General features: G+C 43.2%; 2 protein-coding genes across 9 annotated transcripts in view; one reads left to right on the top strand and one right to left on the bottom strand.

Annotated features, from left to right (window-relative positions):
- FARSB (phenylalanyl-tRNA synthetase subunit beta) overlaps window positions 1-16,714 on the top strand; it is a 67,697-nt gene extending 50,983 nt beyond the window's left edge. For all 5 annotated transcript variants that reach the window (XM_089916320.1, XM_022567796.3, XM_089916316.1 and 2 more), the window contains one exon: window positions 14,953-16,714. In XM_089916320.1, coding sequence (XP_089772446.1) covers window positions 14,953-15,104 — 152 coding nt within the window. In that variant the 3' untranslated portion in view covers window positions 15,105-16,714. The remainder of the gene's footprint in view (window positions 1-14,952) is intronic.
- An 8,366-nt stretch (window positions 16,715-25,080) lies between these two features.
- Window positions 25,081-27,254, bottom strand: part of SGPP2 (sphingosine-1-phosphate phosphatase 2) — a 122,596-nt gene continuing 120,422 nt past the window's right edge. For all 4 annotated transcript variants that reach the window (XM_089916323.1, XM_022567798.3, XM_089916322.1 and 1 more), the window contains one exon: window positions 25,081-27,249. In XM_089916323.1, coding sequence (XP_089772449.1) covers window positions 26,698-27,249 — 552 coding nt within the window. In that variant the 3' untranslated portion in view covers window positions 25,081-26,697. The remainder of the gene's footprint in view (window positions 27,250-27,254) is intronic.

Genomic DNA, 27,254 nt, shown 5'->3' on the forward strand with positions numbered 1-27,254 from the left:
AGTTCTCAAAGCCTGAACTATGCAGGAAAGCTCTCAAGAGCACACATAAACAGAGTCCACAAGGCAGCCAGTGGTGATTCCTGGCACATGCAGGTCACTCTTAACATGACCTTGCAATTGAGCGCTTGATACAAAGTCTTCCAGTCACCGGATCAGAGCTATCTGTCGCCATAGTTGTGGAGCACTGATCTTGCATACATTTGCTATGTTTTCCATTTCAGTGCTGCTCCTGTGAAGCCCAAGACAACCCAGTGAGACGAACTGAACACTAAGGAGTACAGTTTTGTTAAGTAGGGTTCATCTTTGGAGGGCTCCAAACCACTGTAATATAAGATTTTTTTCATACCCCCTCTCCCCAGCCAAGAACCAGTTTTCATTCCGCTTTGAGAATGCGTGCTGTGACTTAATGCATACTTAGGAGTTGTTTCAATTTAACTGTATGTGCTGGGCAAAAGAGAGAGAGAGAGAAAGGTATTTTTATTTAACACCTTGTACTCCTTTTTTTCCTGCTTCCAAACTAGACGTTGGCTTCCACTATTCTACAGAAAAGGCTATGGCTCAAATAAAAAGAGATGCAAAAGAAGTTCATTTCCAGTTTCAAGGACCCAAATCCTGAAAGTTGAGAGGATTTTTAGGGTGATTTGTACTGCTCAGGTTTTTTTCCCCCGATTCTTTTCCATTATAGTTTATTACAAGATACTGAATATAGTTCCCCATGCTATACAGTTAATCCTTGTTGTTTGTCTATTTTATATATGGTAGCATGCATCTCTTTATTTATTTATTTATTTATTTGTGGTATGCGGGCCTCTCACTGTTGTGGCCTCTCCCGTTGCGGAGCACAGGCTCCAGACGCGCACAGGCTCCGGACGCGCAGGCTCAGTGGCCATGGCTCACGGGCCCAGCCACTCCGCGGCATGTGGGATCCTCCCGGACCAGGGTACGAACCCGCATCCCCTGCATCGGCAGGCGGACTCCCAACCACTACGCCACCAGGGAAGCCCTCAGTGTTCTTTAGGTCCATCCGTGTTGCTGCAAATGGCATTATTTCATTCTTTTTATGGCTGAGTAGTATTCCACTGAATTTATATGTCACATCTTCTTTATCCATTCATCTGTTGATGGACATGTAGGTTGCTTCCATGTCTTGGCTATTGTAAATAGTGCTGCTGTGAACATTGGGGTGCGTGTATCTTTTCAAATTAGAGCTTTCATCTTTTCTGGATATATGCCTAGGAGTGGGATTGCTGGATTATGTGGTAATTCTATTTTTAGTTTTTTAAGAAACCTCCATACTGTTTTCCATAGTGGCTGCACCAATTTATATTCCCACAGTATAACAGTGTAGGAGGGTTCCCTTTTCTACACACTCTCTCCAACATTTATTATTTGTAGACTTCTTTTTTTTTCTGCGGTACGCGGGCCTCTCGCTGTTGTGGCCTCTCCCGTTGCGGAGCACAGGCTCTGGTTGCGCAGGCCCAGCGGCCATGACCCATGGGCCCAGCCGCTCCGCGGCATGTGGGATCCTCCCGGACCGGGACACGAACCCGTGTCCCCTGCATCAGCAGGCGGACTCTCAACCACTGCGCCACCAGGGAAGCCCCATTTGTAGACTTTTTGATGATGGCCATTCTGACCAGTGTGAGGTGATACCTCATTGTAGTTTTGATTTGCATTTCTCTGCTAATTAGCAATGTTGAGCATCTTTTCATGTGCCTGTTGGCCATCTGTATGTCTTCTTTGGAGAAGTGTCTATTTAGGTCTTCTGCCCATTTTTTGTTTGGGTTATTCATTTTTTTTGTTTTTGTTGTTATTGAGTTGCATGAGCTTTTTGTATATATTGGAAATTAATCCCTTGTCAGTCGCATTGTTTGCAAATATTTTCTCCCAGTCCGTAGGTTGTCTTTTCATTTTGTCTATGGTTTCCTTTGCTGTGCAAAGGCTTCTAAGTTCGATTAGGTCCCATTTGTTTATTTTTGCTTTTGTTTCCATTACTCTAGGAGATGGATCCAAAAAATACTGCTGAGATTTATGTCAGAGTGTTCTGCCTATGTTTTCCTCTAGGAGTTTTATAGTATCCAGTCTTACATTTAGGTCTTTAATCCATTTTGAGTTTATTTTTGTATATGGTGTTAGAGAGTGTTCTAATTTAATTGTTTTAACGTAGCTATCTAGTTTTCTCAGTGTCACTTATTGAAGAGACTGTCTTTTCTCCATTGTATGTTTTTGCCTCCTTTATTTGTTTGTTTGTTTATTTATTTATTTTTGCGGTATGTGGGCCTCTCACTGCTGTGGCCTCTCCCGTTGCGGAGCACAGGCTCCGGACACGCAGGCTCAGCGGCCATGGCTCACGGGCCCAGCCGCTCCACGGCATGTGGGAACCTCCCGGACCGGGGCACGAACCTGCATCCCCCGCATCAGCAGGCAGACTTTCAACCACTGTGCCACCAGGGAAGCCCTTGCCTCCTTTATTAAAGATTAATTGACTGTAGGTGTGCGAGTTTATTTCTGGGGTCTCTGTGCTGTTCCATTGATCCATATGTCTGTTTTTGTGCCAGCACCACGCTGTTTTATTTACTGTAGCTTTGTGTTACTGTCTGAATGCACTACTCAGTTCTGATCTTACATATGTAAGTTTGGTTTTCCTCAGGGAGGAGCAGCTTTGCACGTTGGCAGCACCCTGGTTTTGGCACACTGGTGCGCTGCACCGACCACTCTCCTCTGAATTTCTAGAGAATGATGTGTTCTGGTACACTAAATATTAACCCTCTAAACATTCAATTCAGCTTTAATCCAGAAGGATTAAAAGTATGGATGGGTGGAGAGAAAAAGAGGTACACATATTGAATACATTTCTAGGTAGGGTTGATAAATCAGTGCTTCTGTCTGAAAAATGTGCTTTTCCCTTGAGGTATTCACATTTAGTATTTCCTTTTCTTTAAAGGTGTAGGACGAGGGCAATAATTTTTACCCCCTCCCCTTTTTTTTGAGAATTGATGGAAGCAACTCCTATAATGTAAACCCCATTTTATTAACTTTAAAATTTTGAAACAGTTACAAGCTTATTAAAACAGGTGCAGGACAAAAAACTTGCCTGAACTGTTTGAGAATAAATTGCCAACCTGTACCCCTTAATACATTAGTGTGTATTTCTTACAAACAAGGACATTGTCCTACATAACCAAAATATAATCGTCAAAACCAGGAAGATATTATTCACGTTAATGTTGACCCCATCTAATCCTTTTACCCTGGGTGAGTTTTATCAGTTATCCTTTATATCAAAGAATCACTTATTGCATTTAGCTGTCATGTCTCATTAGCCTCCTTCTGGAAAATTCTAGAATAGTCTCTCCTTGACTTTCATGACCCTAACACTTTTGGAGATTATAGGCCAGTTATTTTGTAGTGTGTTCCTCAATTTGGGGTTTTCTAGATTCAAGTTAGGCAACTTTGGAGGAATGTTGCAGAAGTAACGCTCTCTTCTCAATGCATCCTGTCAGTGGCACCCGATTTCCACTTATAGCTGAATAATGTTCACTTAATCACCTGATCAGACTAGTGTCTGCTAGGCTTCTTTACTGTCAAGTTACTCCTTTCTCCATTATCATCAATAAACGTTTTGTGGGGAGGAACTTTGAAATTATGTAAATGTTCTGTTCCTAATCAGTCCTCCTACTTGTTTATATATCTTAGTATGGATTCATTATTTCCTGTTTTATTCAGTGTATCTTCATCCATTATTCTGATTCTCACGTTGTCCTCACTTTGGCCAGTGGGAGTCCCTTCAAGCTGGCTTCTGTATCCTTTTAACATGTTCCTATTATTCTTTATTATTATTAGCACTCTCTTGCTTTGGGCACAAGAAGATATTCAAGGCTTATCTTGATCTTTCCATTGTCCCATTTCTCCATCCTGGTTCCTTTTAGTGGGGAATGGTGTCTACAAGTCCAGATGTAGGGTTCTAGTTGCACACAGACACATACATATACTAACTTACTCCTATATCTATACATATTTTAAAGGCCGTAAGCCCACAGCAATACCTCCATTCCAGTCCAACACCTTAGGGTTCATTCCAGTTTTCTCCCCTTCTGTATTTGTACCTCACTCCTCCAACAGTGAGAAACCTGGTTCCCATGATTCATAATTTATTCACTTACTTGCCCATTGCTCCTGTTGGTAACTAAACTCCATCTTGTCCCCTGTGTGTCTGCCCTGCCCATCACTCACTCTCAGGCCCTGACTGCCCTCTCGGGGCTGTTCCCCTCTCACCTGTGCATGCCCTCCCTGCCCCCTTTAGCTCTGACACCCAGTGCCCACACTTGAGTGAGAGGATTTCTTCCTTCCTCAGCCCCTTTAGGGCTGGATTATTCTGGAAGGGAAGGAGAAGACTTTAAGGCTTGAGAAGCTTTTATTGGTAGGGAAGTTCTTAATAAAATGAAAGGGAGAAAATAGTTGTATATGGTGATGCTTTTTTGGATGTGGGTGATAATATAGGAAATATATTTCTGGGCTCATCTTATATAGTTTCTGCCTCAGACCTGGAATCAGCTATATTGCCAAGTGGCCCTGGTTCCTTTTAGTGAGAAATCAAATTTAGATCACAATCTAGGTGCTAAGGTTGCTCATTGCTACTGAGTGAGTCATTGTTTCTAGGACTTTTTAGTACGCAGAGGAAAACCTTTTAAAAAAAAATTTTTTTTTTTTTAAAGAAAAAGCCTTGAGTTCATATGGGTAGTTCCAATTTATATTCAGGATTAGAGGATTTTTACTTAATATGTTTGTCTTTATAGTTAGCTCTTTTTCTTTACATTGAAAATCTTGGTTCCTAATGAATTTACATTATTACCTATTTATCCATCTTTGTTTCAAAATATCAATATTATTGCTAATAACATGATTGTTAGAAACAGTTTAAGCTTTGTCTTCAGTTATTTTTGTACTTAGAAAATATTCTACAAAATAAAGTACATTTTGACCAACATATTCCCAGTATTTCTTTTTATCAGGCAAGACTGTAGAAGCCTTAAATAACTAATGCTTGCACTGATTTTTAAAAATATTATATTAATTCACAGTCTGCTTTGTTTAAAGATTAGAAATGCATATTTTACTGTGGACTTTGGGGCAGTGGGGAGGCAGAACCTTAATCGAACACCCATTAGGTATCTGTCTTCTCTGGAGTTTCTTTGATCTGCCAGCACATCTCTTCCCTCCCCTTTATGCTGCCTTTAGAGAGACAGTCTTCAGTATATTACAACATTGCAGGAATCCCACAGATTGACATTCATTTAAAGCATTCCTGCTACTTTTACATAAATGATAGGCAGACCATCGGACTTCACTGAGGTCCCAGTTGTGTTTTTGACCTTGATGGATTATTTTGCTTTACATTAGTGTTCAATAGCTTGGCCTAATCTCCACCTGCTTGAGAAAGAAATGCCAGTAGTCACTTGGGTGACGTGGGCAACCCATCCCCCTCCTGGAAATACCTCTGAGCACCTGCTGGCCCTGGTGGGTCGTGGGTCAGGAACGTTGTCTTCCTGCCGAGGGTTCTTCTAGGCCAAATAGGCCACATACAAGGCCGGCAGCTCTCCTTCAGACACCAGCCCTCCACACTTGCATCCTTGCAGCCTTGCGTCTTAGTTGTTCCTTCTTCCACTCCTCCCTCTTCAGGACCCTGTACTCTCATTGTTCCCATTTTGCCCTTTTTAAAAAAATTTTCTTTTCAGGAAAGCATCTGACTTGAAGTTCAGTTGGTACATATCAGTGTGAACTTAAGAGATGCTTTAATTTTTGGCATTCTTTCTCATTGTGAAAGGAGAAAAATTTGGTCCCTTTATGAAAATGTCAGGTTATTAGCTTTAAAAAGGGTGGGGCAAATTTAGTGGAATAGAAAAACCTCTCCATCTTCTGAAACCACACCCAGTTGACAGCCACACACACACACTTCCTTATGTGAAAAGAGCATGTTTGGAAGAGGTGAAAGAAGAAACGTGGGAAACAGCAACATGGCCCAGTATGTTAGCAAATAGGCAGACATTAATTACCTGCCTTTCTTTAAACAATAAACCGTGTGACTGTAGTTACAATAATTTTATTTCTTTTGAATGATGTTGAAGCCAGCCCATAAAGAGTAAACAGTTGAGCAGAAATATCAGATTAAATGCCTTGCTCTAAATGTCTCCAGAACTTCCTGTTGTCTGTTCTGTGAGACCTGTTTTGATGTGTCCAGTATTCATCAGTAGCTGTTAAGTATTTTATCAGTGTTGTTTTCGCAGCCACTACGCTTTGACACTCTTCTTCCAGAAGGGAAGGGTTTCTGCTTATTCTCTTAATCCCTAAAGGCCCCTAGCTTGTTTGTGAATTGCATTCTCTGAACAAAGATCTCCTCTTGGAATTATTTTCCTGAGCTGCTTTGATGCTTTTTTTTTTTTTTTTCCCCACCAGTGGAACTGAAAAAAAAGGTAGTAAGTAGTTGGTACTATGCAAGGGAAAATTTTTAAAAAATCAGTGTTGTACAAAATAAGATCAGTATAATCTTATATTAAGTTTGTGGTTTGTTGGTACTACCATTGCTAGAAGTCCACTGCTTAACATTTTGATATGTAATTGAACTATACAGTAATTGGCATTGTTTTACTTGTGTGGTACTACCTTTGGCAAAAGGAAGAAACCAAAAAAGAGCAACAAGTAACATATATGTTACAGGAGCCCTATTTATAACAGTGGATAATTGGAAACAACTCCAACATAAAATACTTCAAGAACAATTTGGCAGACTACTACATATAAATATAATGTCATATGATAAACGTGAATTATAAACTAAGTTGAAAAAGCAGATGTTAAGATGGTACAGACTCTAATTAAAATGATAGGGAGGGGCTTCCCTGGTGGCGTAGTGGTTGGGAGTCCGCCTGCCGATGAAGGGGACGCGGGTTTGTTCCCTGGTCCGGGAGGATCCCACATGCCGCAGAGTGGCTGGGCCCGTGAGCCATGGCCGCTGAGCCTGCACGTCCGGAGCCTGTGCTCCGCAACGGGAGAGGCCACAGCGGTGAGAGGCCTGCGTACCACAAAAAAAAAAAAAAAAAGGGAAGAATACATTTTGTTGAGCCCTAGGAGGCATGATCAACTGTGATATAGTAACCGTAACTCTTGTGTGTTGGGTCAGGTCCTTCTGTTGTGTTAGCCCATGTGATTTAGGACTTAATCCCTTTATGCCAGTTTCTTCATCTGTAAAATGGGAATGATAATGTCTGTCCTGTCTGTACCACAGGGTTGTTGGGAGAGGCAGATATAAGAAGTTGGGACAGCATTTTGGAATGGGTGATCACTCTCCAGAGTACCCTCTGGGTAGATAGTAGGTCTGCCCTTCAGAAAATCAGCATTATATAAAAGAGTCACAGACTGGGGTTCAATCAGGAACTGGGTTCTCAGCTCTGCTGTTACCTGGCTGTATGGTTTTCTTAACCTCTTTGGTATCCATTTTCTCATATTAGAAATAAAGGCATGGACAAAATCACTGCCAGGGTCATTTCTAGTTTTAAGATTCTGCAGGAGTTTAAATGGTTCAGGAGCAGTCTCTGCCGCAGGGTCTAATGTAGCAGCTCTTTTTCTTCGCCGTTTTAGATGGTGTCACTGTGGTGCTTATTTATCTGTTTAAATTATTCCAGTCTTGTTTCAGGAATCTGGAACTTATTCTTTAAGGATGCCTGTGTTATATGGGATTTTTTTAAAATGTAGTTCTGTCTTCCCTGGAAAGCTCTAGGTTTTGTCTATATCATGGTGTGTTAACAGTATTGTAGAGCATACTTGGTTATGCCCTAAGGCTAGAGGTTGTCAGTCTTTTTTTTTTTTTTTAAAGGTTTTGTTTATTTAATTTTAAACCAGAGGAGGTTTGCAAACATGAAATGGACAGCTTGACCAAAAGTTTGAAAACACTATTCCCTAGGCCTTCTGTGCCTTGGGGCCACACACAGAGGTGCTCACTCTCTGGCCTATGCTATTGCTTGCCTCGGTCAAGTCCCCTAATCTTCTTGTGCTTCACTTTTTCCATCTGTAACTTGCCTGTCCTTGGGGCTTGGCCAGGGCTGCACTGGGACCAAGTCACTCCCTTTACTGGGGATGGAAGGAGATGAGTAGAAAGCAGCGTACTTTGTTTTCACAATCTCATTATTCTCTTTTTCTTCTACACTCCCTACTTGTCTGCTGAAGTTTAATTCTGAAACTACAGCATATCTATGATAATGACATGTTTGAGGTTATGTTTATTCCGTGCTGGCCAAAGGTCTCAATTGAGTAGGTTAACTAATTGTGAAATTACAGATGCAGTCTCAAACACTCCACATTTCCATTCTTTGCTTTAATTAGCCCTAGAACAGTCTCTCTGTTGTTGTTGTTTTATTATTTTACTATAACTGTGGAGAAAGTATTGATAATACATTGCTCATATTTGGTTGGAGAAATTGTCCTTTAAAGGTTTTTATCAGATGAAAGACTGGGAAAGACCCATTTTATTGACCCAGGAAGGCAGGATGATGATCCATACCTTTTATTTTTGAGTTGTTATTCTGTATATGTCCTATGAACATTTAAGAAATGTGAAAATTTGGGAGGAAATGATTCAAATGCCAGATAAATGTAGGATATGATGGCATTATTTTGGAATAGGAATTTTCAAAACAAGCCAATAGACAGGGCACTTGTTAACCTAGAGTTAAAAATCCTTTGGTTTTACACAAATTAAAATTGAGACGGATTTAAAATTGCAACTAGATGTATCACGTTTAAGTTCCCCTAACTTTTTTTTTTAATATAAATTTTCAGGGCTTATATTGCTTCTTTTTAATAAATTTATTTATTTATTTATTTGTTTTTATTTTTGGCCGTGTTGGGTCTTTGTTGCTGCGTGGGCTTTCTCTAATGGTGGCGAGCGGGGGCTGCTCTTCATTGTGGTGCGCAGGCTTCTCATTGCGGTGGCTTCTCTTGTTGCGGAGCACCGACTCTAGGAGCGCGGGCTCAGTAGTTGTGGCTCGCGGGCTCTAGAGCACAGGCTCAGTAGTTGTGGCGCACGGGCTTAGTTGTTCCGCGGCATGTGGGATCTTCCCGGACCAGGGCTCGAACCCGTGTCCCCTGCATTGGCAGGCGGATTCTTAGCCACTGCGCCACCAGGGAAGCCCCTCTCCTAACATTCTTGACCCTCTTCAGGTTATGAAATATGAGTACGTGTGTATGAGAGACAGATGGTTAAGATCAGACTTTAAACTAGATCCTAAGGGCTTCCTCCTGTGAGCGCAGGCTCCCGCTCTGCGTCCGTGTTGTGGGTGTAGGTGGGCCCAGTGCTCCTCTCCCGTCCAGTTGCCTCCGCGTTAAGGGTTAACGAAGTCTGCAGGTGTGTTGGGATTAGCACTGTAAAGTTGTGTAAGAGGTTTTTCTTTCTTTTGATCTTCAGAAAGGGATGAAAGATAGCCATTAAACTCAAGGGATTAGGTCCCCTCTCTTTAAAGACTTTAGGTACCATAAATATTTCACTTCAGATATAAGGTGAAGACTTGTATATATCTGGGGGAAAATGGGTGTTTTATATTACCAGTTGGAAATTATTCAGTCTCCATTTACAAATTAAATGGTCTTTGCAGAGAACTTCTCTTCCAACCCAGAGTGTACTAAGATCTGAAAAAACTGTGTGTTTATATCGTGGTAGTTATGCTAATTTTTCCTCCTCATATTCCTAAACCTTTTCTTTTTATAAGTTCGTGTCTTATCTACATTGTGCCTTTTCCGCCCTGGGTGCTCCCTCATTCCACTGAGGCACTCCAAAACTCCTGGTTCTAAAACTTAGAGAACAACCACCCTTAAGAATGATACCCCGCTCACATGTTATAAGTGTGTGGTCGGGTTTTTTTGGGTTTTTTTTTAAGCCTTATATTTTGTTTTGTTTTGTTTTTTCCTTTAACATTATTTAGAAAAGGAAAGTGAGGTTGATGTGCTGGTGGCATAGTTAGTTATGGTTACTACATTTTCAGAAAGTGGTAGGAGACCAGAAGAAAGTCCTGCGTGGGAAATTATAATTGCAGCCCCATTCTACTCTTGGCTGGTCACCTACTCTGTCAGTTTCACTCCAGAATGGAACACTGGGTTTTATTTTATTTTTTTCCCTTTGTGTGATTTCCTAGGATGGGTTACTGGACGGTGGAATGGATAATTTTATATGTATCTAATTGTATTAGAATTAGGGCCTCGGGGGAGGAAAGGATAGGGTTTGGGTAGATGCCAGCCCTAGAGTCAGCCTATTAAGTGATTATTCCTTCCTCCCACCCCATAATACATCACCAGTTATTTAGAACAGATTTAAAACACATTCTGTTGGCCCAGTGGCTTACTATATTTATATAATTCTGCATTTTGTGTTTCGTCCCTGAATTTGGGGACTTATGTGTGGTTATTTTTATTAAAGCTCATGATGATAGCTTCTGTTATCGGCTGTGGTGTATGGGATACACTGACATTCCTTTCCCAGTGTTCCCCACCCTCCTTTTAATTTTGTTCTTTTTATTATGGAAAATTTGATAAAGTACCAGATTGATGGCAGTTACAGTATGTGGATTTGAACCCCAAAGTATGTGTTAGTAATGTGAAGAAAGGGAAAAGTAAAATTGTATGAGTGGATGATTTTTAGAGATGGATTATATAAAATACCAGATGAATTAGTTGAAAACAGCCAATGGCAGGGGTTTTAAAGATTAAGGAATTAAGCCTCATGCTTGATAACACCATGGAGCTTTCAGATTAAGGGTCTGCTCAGTTACTGCCTTAAGCTTCTACTTCCGATGCTTCACAAAATTATAGGAATAACTCTATGTGTAAAGCTTATCCAAACTTTGGGCCTATAATATTACGCCAAAAGAAAGACGGGGGCAAAAAGAAACTGTGAAAGGTGTTTGGCAACGAGCAAGAGAGGGAGCTCACAAACTCTTTGAAGGTCAATTAGCCAGAAAATGTGCTGAAGACTGGGTGCTGTGCTGATTACTGGCCCAAGAATTGCCCCCAAGGTCCTCAAAGTGGTCCTGCCGTTTGAGCACAGAGAGACAATTATAGACCTTGAGGAGATGCTACAAAAGCTTTAATTAAGGGACTTACTTACACCCCACTAAGTTGTGGAAATTAAATTCTTGTTTGTGCTTAACTGATGTTTCTTTTATCTGGGTTTCCACATGTACTTCAACAGAGGACACTATTTTTCCCAAGTCTGTTTTCCGTTCGAAGCCATTTTGCTGTGATGGATACCAGCAAAGCTGAGGGTTTAAACGGTATAAGGAAGTAGGTAGAAAAGTGGGCCGAGAGGCTTTTTGCTGGAGAGTGTTTTGGGCACAGGTTGAAAACTGTAGTATTTATGTACCTTGGTACAACAGTAAACCAGAACTCTGTTTGGGCCTAAATGGGTGATTAAAAGAAAAAGAAGGTACTTTGTAGAATTTGAATTTCAGAATTCCCATTCACAAGGCAACATGATTTCCCTTGAATTGGCAGCTTTATGACTCTGGACACAGCAGGCTGCTCTTCTCCAGAAATATTTTTGTTTGCTAATGAGATCAAAGTAGCCTCTGGCTACCATCCAGGTCTGATTTTTCCTAAGCCTAGACCCATATTTAGGTTCCATTCAGATGTGACTTCTTTTACTTCTGGAAAGACTCTGATTTAAGTTGCCTTGGTCCTAACTAGAGCATTGTGATCACATTGATCCGCTGAGCTCCCCTCCTGCTGATGGAGGAGATGCTCTCATCTTTGAACTCGGGCCTAATTGCTGCCTTAGTGGGGTGTGTTCCCTTTTTTTTGTTAGTGAAGCAATTCTCTTTTTCATCTGCCCTTCTTTGAAGCCATTCACTTCTGTCTGCAAAGTTTGGTTTGAACCATAAAGATTTTTTAAAAGCACTGAGAAATGCTTATGTTCTAGTAACTTAAAATTGTCTTTCAGTATTTCTAGTTCACATACATCAGTCAAGTGGTACAGTTTCTCTCTGTACCCCTTACAAACTTGAAGGCACTTCTGTGTGCCTCTCAGTTTGTCTGAAGAGGAGACCCTTAGCCTTGCTGTAACTCAACAGAGGCATCAATCAGCAAATCTTAAGACCTTGTAGAAATGAAAAATGGCAAGAAAGTTAAAATTGTCATCACAGGTTAAAATGTGCAGTTTTCGGCAAAGTGGAGTTTATACAGAAATCGCATTATTGGGCTTAATTTTCACATGTGGATCGGAAGGGGGGAGCATTAGCATTGGATGAGAGGGCAGAGGACCCCTTTGGTGCCTGCTTCACTGCAAAGCAGCTCCTCTGTGGGGAGGGCCTCTGACCGGGGATAGTTTAGGATGCTGTAGTGACTGGGACGGGTCCATGCTGGGCTGAGAGCTTTTGATATGTGTCATTTAGAATGTTCCCACACCTGGATATGTTTTAAATAATGCATAATATGAATTTCAGTTTTTTGCTTTTCTTTGGAAGGGGGGAAAATTCTATTTAATGATATGAATATTCTTTTGTTTGACCAAGTATTTAGCTGGCTAGTGAGCTTCAGCAGTTTGGTGCAAACTTCTGGAGAGAGAGAGGTCCAGCTGGCTTATCATGCTTGCCAGCTGAAGAAGAACGTGACTGAATTTTGCTTAAAAAGCTCTGATTCAAAAAGTTGCTTTATGACGTAAAAATTCTAAGTTCTTATCTCTTAGGCTTTATTTTGCTAACACTGTCAGAGCTAGCACATCTGGCTTAGATTCTAAAATAGTTTGGTTTTATGCTTCAGTTGAGATGAATCCAATCACATTGGAATTTGAAGATAGATAAAAAGGAAGGATTTGGGTACAGTGAGGATTCTTAAACATAGCAAGGTTATCAGGGAAGTTCTCGAAAACTTCCTCTCTGAATGGCCTTTAAAAATAATCTGGTATCTTTTTCAGATAGTGTAGTTTATTCAGATGTAATTCTGTATAAGGGGTGCCAGGGGTGATGGAATAAATGACTTTGGGGCAGGCCTTTCAGCTCTGATTCTTGGTTATACCACTTACCACCAGCACTTTTACAGACATGTCATGTGAATATTTATTTGGTGGGAGAGGGGGGTGGTCTTTTTTTGGGGGGGGGCACACTGTATGGCATGCAGGATCTTAGTTCCCCGACCAGGCATTGAACCCATGTCCCCTGCACTGGGAGCATGGAGTCTTAACCACTGGACCGCCAGGGAGTACAACTTATGTGTTTTATTTTTGGCCTGGTTTTATCTTTTAAGTTAGGTTTTTTATTTTGACAGAATTAAAACATGCCATCTTTGTCAGATTTAGCAATATTTGTCTCTCTCTTAGGCTGTACATTATCGATGCAGTATGGTTTCTGTATTATTTGATCCCTCTCTCCAAGTGTGGATTAATGCACGTAGCCAAACAATTATGAGCTTCAAATGCAGTTCATTGAAATTTTTGCTTTAATAGTGAAGCAGAATTATTTAGTTTGGGGGCATGTGAGAAACAAGGCCACCTTATAATTCAACCAGGTTGCTTTGGGGTTATTTAAGAATGACAGTTAATATTTTTCAGGAAAACATCCTTCTGTATAGTCGTCCTGTGTCTCTGTGGTGTGACTGGTGCTGACTTAATGGTAGCACCCACACACACACACCCCACCAGTTCTGTGTTTCTTCCTTATGCTGACCTTGGAACCGTTAGTAGAGACTCAGAAGTTTACTCTTTCATAAATAATGCACTCACTCTGAAATGGCGGGCTGGAGCCTTGTGGCTCAGCATTTTATAGTTCATGCCAGTGGATGTTTTGGTTGAATCAGTCAGGAGCTGTGGACCTAATCCCTTTACAAGTTGGTGATGAGAGAAATGAGTCAGCATTGGTTTTAACCTCAGTAGAGTATGCAGCGTTGATGCATCCCTGTGGCACTGGTAACTTAGTGACTATGCAGTGGGCCCGTACGTTTGTCTGCTCGCTTGTTTTTAGCTGTTTAAACCTCAAGAACTGTTTCTGGGTTAGTAAGCCATATCCATGCCTTGGCACCCAGATAGATGGCAAGGGAACCTTCTGCCTGTCTTGAGTAAATCAGAGGCCAACCCAGCCTTGCTCTGGGGCTAGCCTCTGCTGCGGGTTTACAGTAGATGTGCCAGAACTGCTTAGGAAGCTCTCTTTCCCACAGGAATGTGGGTCACATTCTGGTACAAGGCCTACGCCTGCCGATGACAGGGCAGCTCGCGTTTCTCTATGGAATGAGGTAGAAAAGAGTGATGTTTTGAATAGTACATGAATTCAGTGTAGGCTTTTAATCCAGCAAGTATTACTATGGAAAAACCTGTTTCAAAACAGGTTCTTCCCAGGCAAAGTCGTTGGTTTTACATTTCATTTTTCCCTTTGTCCTCTGTAGAGCAGTTCCACGTCTACATACTTCCCAAGTCTTCTCCCACCTCTGCTCCTTCAGCCTCCTTTTCTTCATCCTTCCTGGACTGCTGTGATAAAAAACACAGGGCCTGATTTTCATATTTGCCCCTAACCTTTTCTTTCCTTATAAAATGCTGCTGCTTTTTAACATCTTGATTGGAGTATAATTGCTTTACAATGGTGTGTTAGTTTCTTGCTTTATAACAAAGTGAATCAGCTATACATATACATATAGCCCCATATCTCTTCCCTCTTGCATCTCCCTCCCTCCCACCCTCCTTATCTCACCCCTCTAGGTGGTCACAAGCACCGAGCTGATCTCCCTGTGCTATGCGGCTGCTTCCCACTAGCTGTCTCAAATGCTTCTTTTTAAGACCAGAAAGTGTGAGGGAGCACTCTTATTTCATGGCCAGTGGTTTAAAGAAGAATAGTTATTTTTCAAAGTAGACTAGTGAGCTTTCAATGTTAAATGTCTATTGACATTTTTTCCAGGAGAAACGTTGATTTTTCTCTCCCTGTTTTTCAGGCCCTGCCTTCTTCCCCGGGCGATGTGCTGAGATCTTTGCCCGGGGTCAGAGCATCGGGAAGCTGGGGGTCCTTCACCCTGACGTTATCACCAAATTCGAGCTGACCATGCCCTGCTCCTGCGTGGAAATCAACATTGAGCCGTTTTTGTGAAGATGGGTCTCTGTTGTGTGGTTCTCGCCCCGAGGGTCCCTCTCTCCTCCTAGGTGCCCTTTAGTTGTCCCCACAGTAAGTCAGTCCACTTGTGCTTGTGCATTAATGTTGAATAAAGTAGAAAGCAGTGTCTGGCTCCGTGGGTGGTACTGCCATCCCCGCATCAGGCCAGCTTGTACTGGCCTGAGAGCCCAGTGGGGGGCCAGGAGCTGTTCTGAGAAACAGAGAAGCTCTCCACACATCAGAGCCTCTCACCATCACGTCTGCAGGACAGAATCCTGTTCTTTTCCCTGATGAAATGAGATAGCTGATTAGAGCACACGTACGAGATTTAACTAAGAATTTTTAGTTCTTATTTTCTATGTTTGTTTGATGCATGTTCATCACTGGGAAACAATAACAGCATTTTTAGAAAACTTTTAAGAATTAGTGATGGTGTAATAGTTACAGCCTTTGAGGTCATCTTAAAGTGAAAGAAAAATGCACATATATTCAAAATATTTGAGGGTGCATTGGTATTGGCTACTTGCTAGAAGAGTTAAAAGGGACACACTGGTACCAGTGCACTATGAACATTAGGAAACAATGAAGAACTTATTTTTGTCCTAGGCCATACATTTTATTGTTGTCAGTGTTATAAAATCATGCCTTTAAATAATTAATAGAGCTACTAGTTTCTGTCTTATTTTATACGGAGGTATTAGGTCTCTGCTTCTCTGAAGCTAAGCTTCTGCCAGTCTGCCTTGTCTTAACCTCCTAATTTACTTTAATACTTTGATCTAGAACCCTCCAGTAGGTACCATGTATTGAAAAAAGCTGGGTGTAATGTTTGAGAAAAGTTCTCAGTTACTGTTGAGACGATATGAAACACAATAAACTGTAAAACAACTTCAATGTAAGTCCCTGTAGAAATAGCTAATAAGGATAGACAAGAATTTTGTTTATGGAGCTTTTGCTGCACCTAATACTAAGACTATATTACTACCTTGAATCAGGGCAGCAATGTCCAGCTTAGCAAGATTTGTGAACGTACAGACTGCCATCTCCTCCTTCCCAATCCCATTGTCAGCTGATCCTTACATTTCAGTAATGAAGTGAGATACGCATAATGCTCATCAAAAGGTTTGTGTCCAGCATTCATAAAGATTCCTTATAACTTAAGACAACCCAGTTTTTAAAAAACGGACAAAAGATGTGAACAGACATTTCCCAAAAGAAGATAAATGAAATAAGCACATGAAAAGATGCTCAACATCATTAGTCATCAGGGAAATGCAAAGAAAAAAATAAATACGAATTAAGATGGCTAAAATTAAAAAGACTGACTATGCCAAGTGCTGGCGAGACTGGAACTTTCATGTGTGGCTGGTGGGAATGTAAAGGGATAACGGCCACTTTGGAAAATAGTTTTGCAATATGTTAAGTCATGAAACATACATCTGCCATCTAGCCATTCTACTCCTAGGTTTACTCTACTCATATGGCCATACAAAGATTTTTATGCAAATGTTCACAGCAGTGTTATTCAAACAGATGAATGGATAAACAAATTATAGTATATCTATACTATGGAATGCTTCTCAGCCAAAAAAAAAAAAAAACGACTGATACTCAGAACAACATGAATGAATCTCAAAACACTACACTAAGTCAAAGAAGCCAGACACAAGACTACAAGTGATTCCATTTATATGAAGTTCTAGAAAAGTCAAAGGCAGATTGATTGATTGGCTGGAGCCTGTGGAAGGGAAATTGCAGGGAGTTAAGAGGAAACTCTTTGGGGTGATGGAAGTATCTATACCTTAATTAAGGAGGTAGTTAAAATGTAGGTTACACCTCAGTAAAGCTGGGAGAGAAAAATTAATGCAACATGTTGTATTTTAATACGAACACCAGCAGATGCACACAAAGGGTAAAAGAGCATGAATTTTAGAATTGGCATGTCTGCGCATGATGGCTTACTGGTCCACTACCATTAGTGAGACATTCTTCCCCAGTTTCAAGTTCGCTATGATTGAAATCAGGGTTTGTGAGTCATGTGATAGCCATTGTTAAAGTGGGTGGAGCCATTAGTTCTGTTAGCAGCCAGCCACCTGCATAATTTTTGGATGGTCAGAAACAACTTGTAATGAAAAACCCAGTGATACCTAACTGTATATCCCAGCATGAAAGGGGTAAGATCAACTCCATCCATCATGTGGAGGTTTCTGCCCTCTGAAGCAGGAGACAGCAGGAAGAATAACAATATCGGGTACATGAGAAGAAGAAACGAATCTTCGGCTTATGAGTGGAGGCTCCATAGCCAGATCGTCTTACACTCACCCCCGTGAGGCATTTGAACTGGAGCCAGAGCAGTCTGTGGGCACTGCCTGCCAGAAAGCTTTTACTGGAGAAGACACACCTATGTAGTAAAAACCGGGAGCCCTCGTATTAAAAGAGGAATTAGATATAATTGAGTCCTGTTCTAGCTTACAGATAACTTCTACAGCCTGACATTCTTGCATTACTCTTCAGTTTATAAAGTATTTTCACATGCGATTTTGTCTCAACATTTTAATTTCTTGGTTTAACAATTGTAGGAGGGAGTTAGAATAGGGATTCTCCCTGACTTATAGGATGAGAACAATTGACAGATTAATAATGTGCCCAGATGTCACATGGCTAAAAAGTGGGTTTGTGACACCTAGTAAGAGTGACATAGAGCCCATGGATCACTCAATGTTTGGCATCATTTACCCACTTACCCAAATGTTGAGGTTTTCTTTTTTTTACCAGTTTTGTTTTTTATATATAAAATACTAAAAAACACAAAAAATTAAAACTTCACTACTTTAAAAAACTGTACAAAGTAAGACCATCCCAACCTAATTTACCCTTCCTCCCGCAATCCTCTAAAGTAACTAACCATTGTTAACAGTTCACGTCATTTCTGACATTTTCCTTAGACACACACACATGCTCAGTTTTGGGGTCATGCTTTACTTACTGGTTTCTGTTTTCTATAGTGTATATCATGACATTTCACTTAATATGCCCCATTTTTCCAGGCCAGTACCTTTAGACCTACCTACCTTTTAAATGATACAAAGTCCTATTGCATGGATGTCCATAATTTGTTCAGCTGTTCCTCTGCTGGTGAACCTTCTGTTGTTGCCAACTCTGCAATTACAAAGAGTGCTCCAGTGGACTTCCATATGCCTCCCCCTAAAATAGCACTGGCTTAGGGACCATGAAAAACCATCCCTAAAGATGCAAGACTATAACCATCCACATTTGGTATTGTCTTAGATATTTGAATACCACACTGGAATATCTTAGATATTTCTTAGATGTGACGTCTGTTCTTGAGCTGTATATAATCTCAGTACATTCGATTTCTCAATGCAGGGCATATGAAATTCTGCTATTACCTTTTACATAGGAGTAGCCTAACTAGGAACCAGCTCGCCTAGCCACTGCTTCTGCCCTCAGTAGTGATGGGCTCATCACACACAATCTTTTGTCTCAGTGTTAGCCTCTGTGCTTGGTGTTTCCTGTAAATGTCACTGACCCCAGTGCTTGGTACTGACTTGGCTCTTTTGTCTGTTTCATCCAAAAGCAAACAAGTGGCCTTAAAGCAATACAACTGCCTTCAGCAAAATATTTCCTCTAAATAAGAAAAGCATTTGACATCTGATCTTCTGAGTTGTGACTTACTATATAAGGAGCTTGAATAATTTTATGTATATAATTTTTTTTTAAAGTAGAGGATTGGGCTTCCCTGGTGGTGCAGTGGTTAAGAATCCGCCTGTAGGGCTTCCCTGGTAGCGCAGTGGTTGAGAGTCCGCCTGCCGATGCAGGGGACGTGGGTTCATGCCCCGGTCCGGGAAGATCCCACATGCCGCGGAGCGGCTGGGCCCGTGATCCATGGCCCCTGAGCCTGCGCGTCCGGAGCCTGTGCTCCACAGCGGGAGAGGCCGCAGCAGTGAGAGGCCCGCATACAGCAAAAAAAAAAAAAAGAATCCGCCTGCTAATGCAGCAGACACGGGTTCGAGCCCTGGTCTGGGAAGATCCCACATGCAACAGAGCAACTAAGCCCGTGCACCACAACTACTGAAGCCCACGCACCTAGAGTCCGTGCTCCGCAACAAGAGAAGCCACCACGATGAGAAGCCCACACGCCACAACGAAGAGCAGCCCCCGCTCGCTGCAACTAGAGAAAGCCCGCGTACAGCAACAAAGATCCCATGCAGCCAAAAAGAAATAGATAAAACAAGCAAAAAAACAAGCAAAAACCTTTAAAAAAAAAAGATGGCGGCATACATAATCAGATTCAAGGCAGGGCTCACCTCTGGGACAATCTGTGAGCAGCTCCCTAAGGCCCCTGACCAGAGTCCATGTGGGGCAATCGGCCTCCTTGGACAAAGGCAGAGGAGCCACGTGGCAAGTACTTGACGACAGTCCGGGTGATTTTCATTTCCACTACCGCCTGTTTTGTTTTCAGTTTTCCTGCCCACCTTCACCTTTCTAGTAAACAGAAAGGATGACTGTAAACATGTAGACTGTGGGTTGAACAAACACCTCCAGCAGAGGGTTTAATTGAATTATGTATGGCTAAAGCCCTGTTCCTTCTCCCTCATGTGACCCATGCAGTGCAGTAAAAATATACTTGAGGCCCACACTCCAGTTCTTCACTCCTCATCCATAGGTTTGGGCTTGATTGTCTCTGTTTAAGGAAATCAGGAACATGACATGTTCTGCATTAGAACACATTTTGAAAAAGCCCTCCCCCACCCCTCCCAGGTGTTAGGAGGCGCTTGTCAGACATGCAAAGCAAATCTGCCCTTTCTTTAAGACAGAAAAGTGAGGATGTTGAGGAAATGTGCCTGCTTGGTTCCAAACCTGGTAGAAAAAGAAATTTCCTACATTCCACCCACCCCTAAAATGCATACCTACTTAGGGCCAGCAAGAAACCAGTTGTAACAGAGGCAAACCCGTGTAGACATCCACACTGGTGCTGAAAGGCTATTCAGAGACGGACGGGATTCACTGGAGATCTCTTAGCTGTGATTTTCGGGCACAACGTTTAAACACAGAGCACTGGTAGTGAGCCTGCGGCAGATGAAGCAAAATAAGCCAGACGGAAAGGTGCCCCAATAGCAAACCATGCTGTAGGGAGGAGAGAGATCGTGTAGGTGAGACAACCTGTGGGAAACGCGGAGCACCGCTGTCACGGGGAAGCCCTGGACAGGGTTTGTTCTGGAGCATAATGAAAACAAGCATGGATCGGCTGGACCTGACTGACCTCCTCTCCAGTCTTCAAGTTAGTTCAGCATCTTGCATCCTAGTTGATCCATACATGTAGTCTTCACTTCCTTCTTCCCAAGGAACATTTTCCTCCTTTGCTTACCCATCTAAGAAATCCAAATGAAATACGTAAGGCAATGGTTTTCAACACATTAGACACCAGGCAACGAAGGCCAGTGATTCCCCGAGAGATAGAAAAGAAACAATAGAAAAGAGATAGAAAAGAGAAAAGGTCTGTGATTCTCCAGCTTACGGCCTGGAGAGAGTCCAGGCTGTGGTGCAGCGGTGGGGACCCAGGTGGAGGTCGGAGGTCTCCAGGAGTTGAGGAGACGGAGCTGGGAGTCCACAGAGGCCGAAGCGGCTCGAGTTGGCAGGGAAGTGGAAAGAGCCGAGGAGAGAGAAGCAGAGGCCCCGCCCTTGAGTCTTAAGTTGAGCACTGCCAGTGCGTGCATATGAGGGAACTGCTCGGTAAGAGGAGACCGCCTGGAACATCCACAGGCGTGAGGGAACCGCACTGGGAGCCCACACGAGGTGGGCCGGAGCTAGCAAACCTCAGAAACCATGGGGAGAGTACCCAGAAGGGCTTTGCCTCCGTAGTGGGGAGACCAACTCGAGACTAAGCGTTACTCTGGTTCAACCAATAAAGCTTAAAAGTAAGGTCCAGAAGAATCAAACTACTTCCAAGGAATGAACTGCACCCTAGAACAAAGAATATGTATAGTGATAAAAAAAAATACCCAGCACCCAACACTGTAAACTTCACAGTATCTGGCATCCAATAAAAAAAAGTATCAGGCAAAGAAAGTGGCAAATACAACCAGGAGGAAGGGGAAAAATGAATAAAAAACAGACTGAAAAATTACGTAGCTGATCAAATTAATAGACAAGGATATTATAACTCTATCCCATATCTTTAAGAAGCCAGAGCGAAGATTGAACAAGTCGAGACGTGGAAGGTGGATATTTTGAATTTCTATCAATGAAAAAACTATGATGTTGGAGATAAAGTGGAAAGGGATACCCTGATGAAAATACTATTACCTATTTAATAGCAGAACTGATTGACTCACTTCGTGAAGAATTTACGTTAAGCTGTGGTTTTATTCCCCCACAGCAAAAATAGTTTTCCAGCCAAATATTTTTATCAGTACCTAATTAAGATGGCTAAAATGGTCTGTGTTTAGTGTGCCCTGCGCAGTTTCCCCTGTCACAGGTTCATCCACCTGGTTCCCACATGACACTGCAGACTGGAAGCCCAGGAGATCCTGGCTCCTATTTAGGCTCACGCATGCAGGTAGATGGCATGATGGCAGTACCAACTGTCACCCTGCCCCACCCGCAGTGCTCTAAGGCTGGCTTTGTGTGTATTGAAGAGGCATTGACATTCTTTGAACCTCTCCATTGAGAAAGAATCTGGCTTGTGCTCTAACCAAGGGGACCCTGATGTCATAGCGAGAGAGTGCCAGCTACAGGTGCCAGCAGGTGTGTTGAGTGTGCGCAGCGAAGAAGCGTCCCAGCCGGAACTCCAGCTACATCCCTGCTTGTCTTGCTGGCTTTTGCTTGCTATACAGACAGGCGTGGAAGAAGAAAAAGGATTTTGGCTTCGTATAGATTTCCCTTGTCTCATGAGGCTACAGTTTTAAGAATTTAACATTCAGCTCTCATTCTTCTTAGTATGCATCCTGTAAGTAGTCAAGTCTGCACTACAGGTGTGCCCCACTTGAAGAAAAAAATGCGTGCGTGGTGTGTCCCAAATAATCCATTAAGGAGCCTTATGTTTACAGAAATGAAGAACTGCCATATGACTTTTAAACAGCAAATCCCTCAGTGCACTTAAAATTCACATTTAAACAATCAAAACACAGGCGGCTTTTAGGAAAACATCTATCCCATAAAACGAGATACGTCTATACTCACATCCCACTTGTTTCTGGTTAACCTCTCTTACTAGAGAAACAGGGCTTGGTTCTTGATCATCAAAGAGCAACGTGGAGTATTTACAGGTCCTGGAAAGAGCCAGGATCGTGGTAAAATGTTTTTAAGATGAAGTTTCATGGGACTGCTTCAGGGAGCTGAGCAAAGAGAAGAGGGAAGAGGCACGGGCGCCAAGGGCACAGACTGAGTCCCTCGCTGCCGTCCCGTCTGCTGAGAGACGAACAAGAGGACGTGGGAATGACAGGTTCAGAGACGGCAGAAAGGGAAGGCACCCACGGGTAAATATTCGAATGAAGAACAATGAAAGGAGACTAATCGCCTGTAGATGTCAACTCCTCTGGATGGTCCCATGTGGAGGCAAGGAAATGGACTAAAGAGCTGCTTCTGCTTCCTTCCTGTTCTCGTGATTCGGTTCTGCAACATCAAAGCCCCTTGCTGACCGTTTATCCCACCCCTGCCACCACTGTTATTCCCACACACACTCACCAGCACGGGTGTGGTCTGTCTTCTCTTTGTTAGAGCTGGAGGTTTTTGGAGAAGTGTCTCTGGCAAGCTGTGCCCTCACCATGGAGTACCATCTCATACCTACTGTGCATCACATCCCTGTGCAAACCCCATCTGTTCTTTAAGCCTGGCTCACACACTACTTTTCCCACGAGCCTCCCTTGAGTCACAGACCTCAAAGATGGAATTCCTCTCTCCCTCTTCTCAATTCACACTACAAAGTTATCTTTTCCCTACAGCCTTAACACTTTGGGTCTCGGATTGTAATTTTCTGAGCCTGAGTCTCCTCTCTCTGGAGAGAACTCCACAGGGCAGATGAGGTCTCATCCGGCCTCAAGCATGCAGCATATTAGGTATTAATGAAATACACAGCATTCAAGGTACAAATAGGTCCTAGCCTCAGCCTTGCAAAGAAGAGCGTCATCAGCTTTTGGCACCATTTCAAATAGCAAGGGACGCTTAAAGGCAGAGCATATTGTTGCAATGATGTGAATGTGAAATGCGGTCATGTCCATTTTGTTCAGCAGACAACACACTCATCTGTTTTACTTACCTTTACCAGCCTCACCTTTAACATTTACCTTTCAATACATAGTGACATTTATCTCTACGTATGGTTAAGAGGATGCTCTTTAGTATCAAGGAGTTGAAGGAGGGTAATTAAGCATGCAATCTTACCACTTACTTCCTGTTCATCACACCTGTGGCTGCTATCTACGATGCTCACCAACATTTGCACGTGACTGAATCATGACAGCGATAGAGAATTGTACAGCCTCCTGTTTATTTTTGTCGCCTCTTCTCAACTCAGGTCGCATGAACCCTGAGGATCTGGGGGAAAAAGATCTAGGAAAAAAAAAATTCCAAGGTGGTAGAACACTGGGCTTTTAAAGCATTTAATAAGTCTTAATCAAAGAAAAATGATTTTATTTTAAAAAGAATAAATTTACATACGGTACATAAGCAAGACAGCTGAAAGTTTCAAAAATAGAAACCCGGAGCCTATGGCCCCGAAACACCACATGCTTTGGTTACACTCGGGAAGCATGAGTCGACTTTTGGGCAAGAAAATCCTGTGCTACACTGTGATCTGCAGGCACGTGGAGGGGCGATTTCAGCTGTTGAGGGTTTTTAGTTCATGGTCTCGTCTGCGTTTTCTTTTGCATATTCTGTTATGGTGCAAGTCCGAGCAAAGCTGGCCTGAGATGATGGCTGTTTAAAATGACAGTCACAGGGTGATGTCCTGGTCCAGAGAGGTGGTGGGCTGCGGGCGGGATGAGGACCGCCAGGAACAGGGCGTGTGTTCTTCCTGGAGGGGCCAACGACCCCGAGGGCTCTGCTGTCACCATTTCCAAGTTCAGGACTGGCCAGACCGCAGGTCCTAAGCTTAGATTGGATACATCACGGTGAGCTGGATTCTGAAACTCCTCCAGGACTCCCGTTCAAGAGAGAGGCTCTGGACCAAGCCTGACGCAAGCCAGCAGGGGGCAGTCTTTCCCCAGAGAGACAATCCAAAGGTCAGAGACAGAAGGCATATAGTCTTTGAAGGGGCGTGCGTGTGTGTGTGTGTGTGTGTGTGTGTGCGCGTGCGTGCGTGCGTGAAGGAGAGACTGAGAGGGTGTGAGGGTCTAACAGAGTGAAGCGCTGTGTGAAGTGAATGAAGAGGGCTGGCCGAGCTGCAGTTTGAATCAGGTAAGGACTTTTCCAACCAGTTTCTAAGCCACAGAGCTGTAGTGCTCAAAAACTAAGCTTGGCCTCACCAATATGCACATTTTATTCTTCAGATGCTATATCAAGAGACTTTGAAAAGCGACCAACCATGACAAATCCATGGGTCTTTCTTCAACGAGCTGGGGCTAACATACTCATCCTCAATCCAAATTGTGTAAGTACAGCCTTAAATATATAATACAGCTGATCGCAGTCCTATTGTTGGGACTTAAAACGAAAGGACATCAGTAAAATTTACACACACAAATGAATCACCCACACCCACTGCTGTGACAGTAATTATGGCCCTTCTCAAAAGATACAAGTGGAAAAGGCTGATCTTTTTGCTAGTTGGCTTCAGAGAAATCAACTAAAATCATTTCGCGTAAATATTAGCTAGCACTGTGACCTCGAGTTTGGCAGCCTGTGGGGACGGAGGTACAGGGAAGTGCCCCATGCACTGCATTGTGGGGCGGCCTAGGGCAGGGGTGCCCGTGAGCTGGGGCATCTCGCCATCACGGTGCCACAAATACTGGTCAGAGTATGATCTAAAAACAGGCAAACGGCAGGTCATTTTGACCCCTGCCCTCTAACTGTGAAAAATGTCAGAAGAATTTGAAGGAAAAACAGGATGTCTTACAATTATTCTTTTCAATAAACTGGAGCATTAAGTCAAATACTAAGGATCATCACAACCAAAAGGCCAGGGTGCGTATTCAAAATCAGGAGAAACGGGTGTTCAGTTTTCACGCTGGATGCAGAGGTAAGGGCCTGACTCTCCAGGCAGGCTAATTTTCCCCCGAAGTGTGTGCATGGTGAGGATGCAAGAGGGTTATAAATCGTTGGCTTCAGCAGCTCAGGCACTACACGCAAAAGACACGTTGTTAATTACATGTTGATACTCACTTTTAAGAACATTGTTGATACCTGTTCCTCCTCATTCTTAAGAACTGAAGAGGAGCCCCTGCAGGGGGTTGTCTGCATAATGACCACCTTCCTAAGTCTAAGGCCTCTCCCGAGATTTAAAGGGTGTTGTATTTTGTTGGCTTGTTTTCCTAAGAGAGGCTGATGTGGTTCTTGCATTAATTCCCCTTAAAATTGCCAAGAGGTAAGAAAGAGGTGGGAAGATGGAAAGGGAGCCACTGGTTCTATTCAGATGAGCAAATAGATTTAGGAAACTAAGTGGAGGAACAGTGTCAGGGAGGGAGGCCTATTCCCTCTGTCAGGCCCCAGGAAGGATTATGTTCATCTGTTCTTCTATTGATCCACTTTCACGGACAGACAACACTGTCTTCCCAGTTTGTAAGGAAGCAAAAAAGCTGAAGCAGAGGGCTTGTCCCAAGTCACTCTGATGCAGGACAGAGCAGGACACTCAGAGGAACCCAGATGAGGTGAGAAGGGAGCAGCCAGTTGGGTTCATGGGTCAGAAGAGGATAGAAATGGTGCCTGGAATCTTGCAAAGTGTACAAACGAGGAGGAGAGGACCCCTGTCCAGTATGCACCTGACAGAGACCAGGATGCATAAGGAAAGCAGGCTGATGCCTGTGACCTCGCCAGCTTTGCCCCCGCCTTTCATGCTTCCCAGCGAGGTTCACAGTGCTCTTTCCCCCCAAGCAGGCACTGTCTAATGTGATCATCATGACCAGAAAGTCGCCCTGTCCAAGGAACGCAGTTTCACGTGGCGCCACCCTTTCTCTTGGACCAACATTCCAGTTTTGGAAATGAGACTCAGTGCTGGGCAAGGTCACAGCTGAAAAGGAACGCCCGACGTCCAGCCTCCTGGATCATGCCCGTCTCTTTAGGCTCTCCAGAACCCAGGGGGGGCTTGTGGCCGTTCCTAAGCCAGGCCACAACTCCTGCCAGCCCAGGACTGGTTCAAAGTCCAAGTAATGGACAGGGTGGGGCGCCTTAAAGAACTCAGCTGTGGGTTTGCCTGGCTTCATCTGCAACATGACGCTTAAAGGCTAGTGGTCACCGTGAGACCATTTTTCCTTCCATAAAGCAGCAACATTTATCTCAGGTATCAGCAAAACAAACATGTGACTTAGGGAATTTTTTTTTTTTTTAAAGAAAAATGTGTTGTCAAAACTTCCCCACTCAACAGCTTTTTGGTGTCTTGCTCTCATGTCCAGTGAGCTAATTTCCGACCACTTGAGGCTCACAGTAATCCCAGAAACCTGTGTAGCATTGGCACGAAGGTGGTAGCACAGATGCCAACTGACGTGTAGGTGACAAACTTGTAAGGCACTTCGATCTCCAGCCTCTGCCTGGCCTCCTTGTTTCTGGTGACCACCTTGAACCAGGAGTACAACACTTGCAGCGAGAGGTTTTGTACAAGCTGACGAACCAGGAGAATCAGCACAATTCCCACAGTAAATTTGGTCAGACCCAAAACTAACAGGTCGCTGGTGAGCGGTGGGATGTTCTGAATAACAGGGAGGGATTCCGTGGGCTTGGACACGAGCTGGAAAAAATGGTTGATCCAGAATCCTATGGTCACCCCAGCCCCGGCAGCCATGATGGTGGTGGTGTCCCCTCTGGTCGGGCTGTAGTAATCAGACACGGGGTAACTGTAGCACAGGAAGAATGGCACCACCAGGACACACACAGGGAAGAGGGGGCTGGCCGAGTCCAGGCGATCGATAAGGGTCCAGGCGGGGTAGGTGAGGACGATGAGGATGGCGGTGATCAGGATGCCACCCAGCACATCCTGCG

Source organism: Delphinapterus leucas, chromosome 8, assembly GCF_059928025.1.
Source record: "Delphinapterus leucas isolate spDelLeu-1000000601 "Yukka" chromosome 8, BTC_Dleu_Yukka2, whole genome shotgun sequence".
Classification (NCBI taxonomy): domain Eukaryota; kingdom Metazoa; phylum Chordata; class Mammalia; order Artiodactyla; family Monodontidae; genus Delphinapterus; species Delphinapterus leucas.